General features: G+C 48.1%; 2 protein-coding genes across 2 annotated transcripts; both read right to left on the bottom strand.

Annotated features, from left to right (window-relative positions):
* Positions 1–242: 242 nt before the first annotated feature.
* LOC123137675 (uncharacterized) lies at positions 243–5,148 on the bottom strand. Its single transcript, XM_044557501.1, has 2 exons — positions 4,888–5,148; positions 243–956 (listed from the first exon to the last, which is right to left on the bottom strand). The coding sequence occupies exons 1-2, from the start codon at positions 5,042–5,044 to the stop codon at positions 550–552; spliced, it is 564 nt and encodes a 187-aa protein (XP_044413436.1). The 5' UTR covers positions 5,045–5,148; the 3' UTR covers positions 243–549.
* Positions 5,149–5,269: 121 nt separating this feature from the next.
* Positions 5,270–6,548, bottom strand: LOC543250 (dehydrin COR410-like). The gene is made up of 2 exons (XM_044557500.1): positions 6,162–6,548; positions 5,270–6,061 (listed from the first exon to the last, which is right to left on the bottom strand). Exons 1-2 carry the CDS (start codon positions 6,420–6,422, stop codon positions 5,543–5,545), a joined length of 780 nt encoding a protein of 259 aa, XP_044413435.1. The 5' UTR covers positions 6,423–6,548; the 3' UTR covers positions 5,270–5,542.
* Between the last annotated feature and the right edge of the window lie 3,815 nt (positions 6,549–10,363).

The following is a 10,363-nucleotide window of genomic DNA, read 5'->3' on the forward strand; positions in this document are numbered from 1 at the left end:
TTCTTTAAAGAATCCGCAAGCTGCCATGATTTTATAACATAAGGCATCAAAAGCATCGGTTCAAAATCTTGTAAATCCAAATAAAGACAAAGGGAAGTTGAGGACACTAGTTTACCATATACCACAAGCAAAACAAAAAGTAAGATCAGTCTGTTGAAGTCGAAAGTCTATTAGCCAAGCAAAACTCACGAACGAACATATAATCTTCTGCAGCTCTGAGTCCCAAAACCCAGTTCTATGTTCTCCAGTTGTAATTTTTATCACCTCTAGTGTTCTCTGTCCTGCCATGTTTGATGAATAGATTGAAATTTTTTAGACTATCAGGAGGGTAAACACCCCCCCTGGTTCCATTTTTCATTCAAAACGAAACCAGAGCAGAATCTGTTACATGACTCCAAGTTTACCAAACCAAGAAATAGAAACTAGAGAACCGGCAAGCCAACTGCCCCAAGTGCAGTTATTACAGACCACGTATCCTTTCCAAACTAAGATCAACGAAAGTTCAAGCCGGGGTCTTTCCGTACTCCAGCCCTGAATAGTGACCAGCATCTAAAGCCCCAGCACCACCCCAATGCTGCTCCTCAGCGCTTCCATCTCCATTGCTTTGTGGTACTCACCACTCTTGATTCGCTTGATTGCTTGGATCGAAGACAGCGGCAGCTCCAGCGGCGTGATGGGACTGAGTGAAGACATGGTCTTGAAGCTCCTCCCAGGGCTCCTAGGAGGCGAGTAGTGCCCTTGCGACAGCTTACCGGAGCTCACTCCTCCTATCCACAACGACATTTTTGTGAGAGAACCTTGGCTCAGGACACCTTCAGTGTCCATGCCATCAGTCACCCCATAGTCAGCAGGAAAGGGGAAGTGAGTATCGATGCTATCTTCTGCAAGATGAGTTTCAGGTTTTCCAGCTGTGGGTACTTGAAAAGGATCATCCACCTCTTGAGGGTTAAATGGATCTACCACCAAATTTGTTTAATGTCAGACCACAGTACACCATTAAAAATCATGGAGTTTCTGTACTTCCAAATGCACCACATTACACAGGCACACACTGAATTTAAGACTAAATGCTTCTTATGTGCTGGCCAATATCTAGCCACAGACAAGTAGGTAGCACCTAATTCACAAGAGAAAATATCAGAGATACCAAACCAGATCTGTTTAGCAACCACACAGTGGAAAAGCAAATGATCTACAGTTTCATGTTCATTGCAAAATAAGCACTCTGGAGGTTTCACAATGCCTCTTTTTAAAATATTATCTTTAGTCATTAGCTTATTATGAGACAGTAACCAGAGAAATACTTGCACTCGAGGTGGGATGACTATAGTCCATACAGAAGGTATGAAAACAGGCTGCACCCCTCGGAAATTAATCACATTATAAAGCGAGCTAGTAGAGTAAACCCCATTATTCTCATATTGCCAGATCAGAGAATCTTCTCCTTCAGAGAGCACAGTGCTTCTGATGATCTGTTCTAGACAGTACCAATCCTCCATCATGGCAGCTGAGAAGGTCCTCCTAAAGGTCAATTTTACATTTGTGCCATCCCAGGTTTGAGCTACAGTCGCACCTTGTTGGTGACATATAGTATATAGGGGCCAAAATTGAACTGACAAGGGGGATGTGCTAAACCAAATATCCTCCCAAAGTCTAATTTTGGTACCATCTCCTATTTGCCATCTATATCAAAACTTTAAAGCTTTAGCTACCCACATAACACCTTGCCAAAATTTGGAGGTATTTTGTGTGCTAGCAGCAAAGATGTTTGGGCTCCTTTTTAATGTATTTACTATCAACTATATCTCTCTAGATTTTGCCCCCATCCTGGGTGTATCTCTTCACCCAGGTGCCCAAGAGACATAGGTTTACATCCCTGATGTTTGGGATACCTAGACCACCATACTCTTTCTTCATACAGACTAGATGCCAATTAGCAAGGTGTAACTTCCTGTTCCCTTCAAAGTCACTCCACAGACAGTGAGCCATCTGACTATTGATTAAGTCAAGTGCCCATCTAGGAAATTTAAAGAAAGCAAGCAGGTATACAGGGATACTTGCAAGGCAGGTTTTAATCAAGACAATCCTGGCAGAATAGGAGAGTAGCTTTCCTTTCCACCCTGCCATTCTCTTGAGGATTTTATCAATAAGAGCTTGTATGTCCTCTCTTCTAAGCTTGTCATAATGAAGAGGAATGCCTAGGTATTTTATTGGGAATGTACCCACAGTACAGCCCATGATGTATTGAAAGGGTTTAATCTCTTCCTCAGATAGACCTATAGGTATGATTTCACCCTTAGTGTAGTTAATTTTCATACCAGAAACGTTCTCAAAGCAAGTCAAAATAATTTTGAGTTTAGCTGCTTTTTCTACATCATTATCTAGGAACAGGATAGTGTCATCTGCATACTGCAAGCAGATGACCCCGCAAGGGATGAGATCAGAGCATAAGCCTTTCACTAGGTCATGTGATGCAGCTTTAATTAGCATCCTGGTCAGAACATCAATGACAAGATTAAACAACAAAGGGGAAGCAGGGTCCCCCTGTCTAAGCCCTTTACTAGTAGTAAAAAAGTTCCCTTCTACACCATTAATCTTCACACCAATAGACCCTAGCTGAGTAATTTGTTTTATCCAATTAATCCATCTAGGGCTGAAGTTTCTTTTCTCCAGCGCCTCATACAAGAAGTCTAGATTAACTTTGTCAAAGGCTTTTTCATAATCTAGTTTAATCACTGCACCAGAATTACTAGAATGGACAGTAGAGTGCAGCACCTCATGTGCTATGACCACACTCTCCAAAATAAACCTGCCTTTTATGAAGGTAGACTGGTTACTGGAAGTGAGGAGGTTCATCAACTTGGCTAATCTATTAGTTAAAACCTTTGTAAAAGTTTTAAAAATACAGTTCAGAAGGCTAATTGGTCTAAAAAAATTCATACTAGTAGCATCTTTCTCCTGAGGGATTAGAGTGATCATAGCAAAGTTAAGTCTATATATGTCAAGCTCTCCTTCAAAAAAATCTTTGAAGAGAGCCATAATATCAACTTTCAAAATCTCCCAGAATTGCTGGAGAAAGAGGAAAGAAAGGCCATCAGGACCAGGGGCTCCATCTGAGTAGGATCCAAAAACAGCCTTTTTTACCTCTTCTTCAGTAAAAGGGGCTTGAAGGGATAGATTATCCTCATTCTTGACTTTCTCTCCTTCAGAGAAAAAAATCATCACTGAGTCTACTAAAACCGTTTCTCTCTTCCTTCTTAAAAAGTTCTTTATAAAAAGAGGTGGCAATTTCTAGCATATCTCTAGTTTTAGTGACATTGCCATTAGGGCCTTCTAATGCATGGATCAGTGTTTTCCTTCTCTTTGGTTGGCTACAGTTTGGAAGTACTTAGTATTCCTATCTCCTTCTAAAATATCCTTGTCCCTAGATCTTTGTTTGGCTTTAATCTCATCTTTCAGCCAAATTTGCTGAAGATCCTGCAGTATCTTTTTCATCCTATCAACCTCAGGTTCTGATAACTGTTCAGTTTCAGCCTTGATATCTAGAGAATCATATTCTAGTGTGAGGCTGGCTTTATGTTTCCTAAGCTCAGCCTCAATATTTTTACTCCATCCCTTAGGAAATTTCCTGAATCTCCTAGCTTTCACCTGCCAAATATCTATAGCTTTCTTCTCTTTAACATGGGCTGTCCAGTTTTTAATAACTAATTCTCTGAAATCTGCCCTCAACAACCACCACTTTTCAAATTTGAAACTGGTGGGTTTGGGGGGGCTATTTAAGCCAGAGTCCCACAGCAGTGGGGTGTGATCACTTCCCACTCTGGGCAGGGCTTGTGAGCTACTCAAAGGGAACAAAGCTTCTAGCTTTGTATTGCAGAAAATTCTATCTATGGTGGTCATAACCAGATTACTTTGGTTATTGGCCCATGTGAATTTTCTGCCAGACATTTTGATCTCTAAGAGACTCCAAATCTCTATCCAGGCATTAAACTTATCACACCAGTGGTGATTGATGTTGCCATTACTTTTATCTTGTTGATATCTAACCAAGTTAAAATCTCCTTCTATCAGGGTAGGCTGGTTATCATCTATAAACAGGCTATGGAGCTCAGAGATGAAAGCATCTTTCCCTTCATCATAAGGTGAACCATAAACACTAATCAGTCTAAACTTGATCCCACTGGATCTAACAGTGAGATTACATGAGACAGAGAACTTAAAGGAACTCCAATTGTTCACTTCATAAATGTCTGCATCCACACCTACTAGGATCCCTCCAGCAGATCCTTCAGCAGGCAGGTGGTGCCACACAAAATTCCTGTTATTGCTAATAGATTTCAAGAAAGCAGAAAAGAGCTCTTCTTTTTTTGTTTCTTGGAAGGTAATAATACAAGCTTTGGTCTTGCTAAGTACCTCCACTATGCAGGTTTTCCTCCCTGGGGCAGTTATGCCCCTAATGTTCCAGAAGAGGCAATTCATCTAAAAAGGCTTTTCTTAGGGTGCTTGCCCCGTCCATATTTTGAAACTTTGGTCCAGATCCCACTATAATCTACTTCAATACATGTGTCTCCATTACACCCTTCAGATGTGTGTGAAGAGTCTGTAAGATTATCTAAATTATCAGGCAGTTTTGAAGCTATATTGGTCTCTCCAGTCTGATTTGGGCCCCCCTGGCTGGTGCCGGCCACTTTCTTATCTAAACCAGATGAAGCATCTATATGAATGTCAGCTCTACAGGACCCCACAGGTCTCTTAGAGTGCTTACTTTTCTTAGCTATCTACCAGCTTTATTTAACTCAACTACATCTACTTCTACACCTATTTTTTGAGCAGTAGCAATAAATTCAGGGTCAGAGAAATTCTTAAAAGAGTTATTGAGTAGAGTACCTTGATAAGTGTCCTTCTCCTTCTCCAGGTTCTGGATCTTCTTCTTGTTGACAGCTATCTCCAACATGGTTTTCCCTCCTACATCAACTCTGGTACTTCTTCTTTGCACTTGCACTGGCCCCCATTTTTTTGATGTGTCCTTTTGAGCTTCCAACATTTGTTCAATGGTATCTTGGGTGGGGTTGAGTACCACTTCAGTCCCATCATTGGTGATCTCTTCATTATCTTCTATCAGGTTGTTATAGATTAAAATTTTCTCTCGCAACAAAAAAAAAACACACCATCTTTCGAGCAACAATTAACACGTACAACACAACAATATATTTCTGGCAAAAAAAAACGCAACAATGTACGCTATATATCTTCACAAAATGCAACAATATGTACTGGGCGGAAATCTTTAATATCAAGGCATAATGCCCAGCAAATAACCAATACACAAGCGCCCATAATAAGTAAACAAACTTAACAACATCCAGGACCTGACTCTGAACCAAACTGAAACACAAGCATCCGTCACTGAACGGGCTTCACGGACCGAACCTTCAAAGACGATCAACCCCTCCCACCTTGACACCAACTTAACGTAAAGCAAACACAACACACGCCAACAATTCAATCGAGGTCCGGTCACGAGTCTCGGGCACGGCGGCGATCAAGCGCTGGGCTTGTGCTCGCCTGCAGCGGCGGCGGCCCTGTCCTCCTCCCCTGTCTTGTGGTAACCAGGCAGCTTGTCCATGATCTTGCCCAGTAGGCCCTTCTTCTCCTTCGCGTCAGGGCTGCTCACCTCCTCGGCGGCTGGCGCCGGCGCGTGCACTGGTGCTGGAGCAGCGTGCGTGACGGGCACCGGAGCAGCGTCCTCCGGTTTCTTGTGGCCGCCGGGCAGCTTCTCCTTGATCTTTTCCAAGAAGCCTTTCTTCTCCTCCTCGGGCACTGCCGGTGCCGCCTCTGTCTTCACGTCACCGTCGATCTTTTCGACGACGACGTCGGTGTCATGGTGGGTCTGCACAGACGCGGGGGCCGCCGGTGCGGGTAGGCCCGTCACGTGCTCACCCTCGGTGTCCTTGTGGCCGGGCAGCTTCTCCTTGAGCTTCTCCTTGAGACCCTTCTTCTTCTTCCTCTTGATCACCTCACCGTTGTCATCGATCACCTCCTCCTCTTCCTCGTCACTAGACTGCACAGACGATCAATCACGAGGTCAGTGACCGCAACAACCATGCCATATCCGAATTTGCTAATACAGCAAAGCGCTAGTAAATCATGTTTGCACTTACCGAGCTGGAGCTGGAGCTGGATCGGTGCAGCTTGGAGAAGAGGGTCTCCTTCTTCTCGCCATCCTCGTGCTCCTCCTTCTTAACCTCGGGCTCTTCCACGGAGACCTTCTCCATGCCGGTGACCAGCTCCTCCTGCTTCTCCTTGTCCTCCTCCGCCTTCTTCTTGCCGAGGAGGTTGCCGAGGAGGCCCCTGTCTGTCACCTCCACCTGCTCGGCGGCCTCACCTCCCTGGTATGACTGGGTGCTCCTCTCATCCTCCATGATCGAGATCGATCGGTGCAGCTAAAAGGTCTTCCGGGAGCTAAAGAAAACAACAGATCAAGTATTGGTTCTTGGCTTGTGGCTTTTGCTTTGGCTTTGTGACTGATGAAGGTGTCCAGGCCAAGAGGCTTCCTTATATAGCCGCTGTCAAGGAGGTCGATCGGGAGCCGCTGCCGAAAGGTGTACATCTGTCCTCTGTAGCGCTGTACGTGAGGACACAAGCAGGAAAGAAGGACGGTTCAACGTTGCGAGTGACAGCGTGTCGGCCGGAAATAATGGCGTGACGAGGCAGCGCGTGAGCCAGTGGAGCCCCGACGCATGTCGTGGGGCGGTCAGTCCAACGTGGCGAACGCGCCATCGACGGCATCGGGAGAGGTCGGCGGGCGCCATGTGGAGTGGTGGGCAGTTACGCTCACCGAGGCGTGGCCCGGTGCGAATGGTCGGTGGGGTGCTCCCTCTGGCCTCTCTCCGTGGCGTCTCCTCCGCATCCGCTGCCGACGGGACGCTTGTCCACGCCCGTCGCTGTCCGGCAATACTTTAGGGAGATAATTCAACCAATTGATTAAGTGATCGATCGATTTTGGAACAGTGGCGTGAGCCATTTTGTCCACAAACGATTGGCCGATTCTTAAAAAAAAACACAAACGATTGGCCGGGTTTATTTAAGTGGTTGTGTGGCATTAACATTGATTCTTTTGGATGCTCAATCACCAGTAGCGGACGAAGATAAGAGTTCGTGGTGGATTTTGTTAGTAAATGAAGGGTTGCAAGTTGGCAATGGATGCACGTCGGGAGAGTGATTGCACATGACCAGGACGACGAGAGGAGTCTAGAAAGAGAGCCCGACGTTGACATGTGGGGTCGAAACGTTTATCCGCTCACCGGCCCGTCGTGCCGAACCTAGCAAAGCGGGTGGGATTGGGTTTCCTTGCTTGAGTGGATTTGGTCCGGCGGGGTAAGCAGACAGATAAAACTGCCACCCCGATGTCCAGGGCTTCTAATCAGATCGATCGGGCTGGCCGTTCTTTTCCCCCTGCTTTTCTCGCTTTGATGAACGCTTTCGTGGCCAAATGCCGGTGGCGTGTCGGCCTTTTGATTTCTTTTTCACCGTCCATTCCTGGGAAGAAACTCACCGGCCAAGCTCGGGCACCGACCGTACGAAACTAGCTGGAGTCATTATTGGCCGGCTTTCGGTGCACGGGATGCCGTGATAAACAGCGCTGGAAAGTTTGGCGCGCGGGATCGCGATATGCAACGGCGATGATGGGTCGAAACGCCTCCCTCATGAGGCTTTACGGTGGCAAACCCGTAGTGCGAGTGTGACCAGCTCGCCGGATGTACTATCGGCCCTCGTCGTCGGGACGCGAACGGATCGGCAGATAAACTAGTCAGCAGCATCGGATCCTGCCTGGGCGGCCGCTGGCAAGGGCTCCGACTTTTGCACACGGGTCGTACGACGCTGGCAAGGGATCGATTCAGTTGAGCGGCACGCGAGGCGATCGCTTGATAGCTGCTTCCCCCCGCCACATGGCTGCACAGGGCAAGACTGTGCCTTCAGCGCATCTGGCTCGCTCCCCGGCGCACCCAGCCACCCACACGTACGATTTGCCGACTACGTGGGCCACCCGGAATCGCTGCGTCGTTAACTGCGCGACCGCACGCACCCAGGGCTATGTCGACGGTGGGACGTCACGATCTGTACCTTTTTGTTTTTTTTTGCAAAAAATCAGATCATGAGAAGTACAAAACGCCTCAAATATAATAAAAATTACATCGAGATTCATGGACAATCAAACGATCATTGTCATCGCCAGAACGAGCCGCCGACGCGCCGCTGTCACCGCTCCCATACCGGAGCCGTCCTGACATTGTCCATGACAGCCGGAAAGTCTTCGTGCACGTGCCCCTAAGGACCAACACCCTGGAGCCACAATCGTCGTTTTTGAATCCTTGAATAAATCTGAATAACCTGACACCAAATATCGCCGTTGCGTACGCACGACAAGAAACCCTAACCTCGCCGCCCGAGGAGCTGGCAGGAATCTATGCTGGAGCTCCGTCTAATCCGTCTCAACGGATGAACTTGAGGAGGATCGAAGCCCGAAAGACTGACTCGAAGAAGAAGCGACGCCATCCCTCCAAACTTCGCCTCTGCGAGGATTAAAACCCTACCTATCTACTAGCCGGATCCGAGGCACCACAAATCTCCTCCCTGCCATCGGTCGCCGGAGCGGCAGATGGAGGGGAGGCGAATCTACGGGCTCGCCAATTTAGATCGAGGGAAGGAAGGCTTTTCCTAGTCGTCTTGGGAGAGGGGAAAGAGAAGCAACCAAATTTCAGTACTCGTGAACATTGTCCAGATGTGCGAGATGTTTAGATTTCTTGTGGTGGATACCAGAGTTCAGGCCACCTGTAATGGCGGACCCGTAAATTTTCTTCCACATCCGTCCACAGACAAAGGGCAATCAGTCCGGGGACACTGACGCGGGAGGTCGTCATCCAACCTTAGGCGACAATAGTTTGAACCAATTGAACAAAATTCGTGCAAACCGGGCGAATTTTGATATAAACACGACGGTTTTTATTTGAAATGGGATAATTTGTACATAAAACCGCACGATATTTGTGAACTAAAAACCTTAAAATAAAACCCTAAATTAGCCAATACTTGACGGTGACCTAGTACGCATTGTCGGGCTGGTCGGCGGCTCCTCCTACGTCATCGTCCCCCGCTTCGTCGTCGGAGTCGTCGTCGTTGTGCTTCGGACTGCAGAAGGTGGAGGTGTCGCAGCAGGGCTTCCCGTCAGCCGCCTAACGCTCGTGGATGATCTTCTCAGCTTCCTCCTGCGTCGTACGTAGTGCGGCCACGGCCACTAACGAGGTGAGCGGGGGGATATTGAAGGAGGCGAAATTGGCGGCGGCGATCTCAGTGAGAGACCACTCCTCGCCGTACTTGGCCATCTCCCAGTCGAGGCGGCGGAGATGACGCTTGCTCGTCTCCGCTGTTGTCACCAAGTGGTCCAGAGCCCACGCGTACGCCAGCTTCGGGTCCGCCGTGACGTGTGGCGGGGAGACATCGGAGTGAGCGAACTCCGGTCAGCGCGCCCCATTGCGCCTGTCCCGCTAGCGCGGCTCCCTGATGGCGTACTCCTGCGCCATTAGGGTGCTCCGGGATGAGGAAGAGCTACCGTTGGCGCAACCACTGAGGTAGTGTTAAAGCCGACCGCGTACTTTCACGGTCACATTGGGCATGGGCGGCGGCGAGCGGCACTCCTCCTTGGCGTGTCAGGGCGGAGAGAGCCGCTCCCCTTGACGCGTCGGGCCGACGGTGAGAGCCGCTCCTCCTTGACGCATGTCGGTGTCAAAATCGACAGACCTCGAGGTAGGGGGTCCCGGACTGTGGATCTCAGATCGGTGGTAACATGAACAAGGGAGACGATGTTTACCCAGGTTCGGGCCCTCTTGATGGAGGTAAAACCCTACGTCCTGCTCTTTTGTTTATATTGATGATGGTGTATCGAGTACAAGCTTGATCTACCTTGATATCGTAAGTTGTGTTCTAACCCTAGGGCTAGGTGAATGGAATTGTGTCAAAGTCCCCTCTACAAGGTAAACCCTTTGGCTTATATACACGTCAGGCAGGGCATTTAGGATTACATGGTCGGTATCCAGGGGCACACATGGAGGTGGCAGGACATGTCTTGGAGTATACGCCAAGTCTTCGGCAGATGCAGTCTTCACCACGTTCCACGCGTGTGGCTTCCGGAGTCCATGCCAATGGGAATGAGGGCCCACTGGCCCATCCCGAGGACTATGGGCCGACCAGGTTAGCACCCCCTAGTTCAGGACACTGTCAGTAGCCCCAAACTGGTCTTTTATGCCGAGAATGTCCTCCTTGATGTAAACAACTTCGGATCCAAAGTCCTTGGCTTGACAGATGA

The sequence above is a fragment of the Triticum aestivum genome, chromosome 6B (genome assembly GCF_018294505.1).
Source record: "Triticum aestivum cultivar Chinese Spring chromosome 6B, IWGSC CS RefSeq v2.1, whole genome shotgun sequence".
Lineage (NCBI taxonomy): Eukaryota > Viridiplantae > Streptophyta > Magnoliopsida > Poales > Poaceae > Triticum > Triticum aestivum.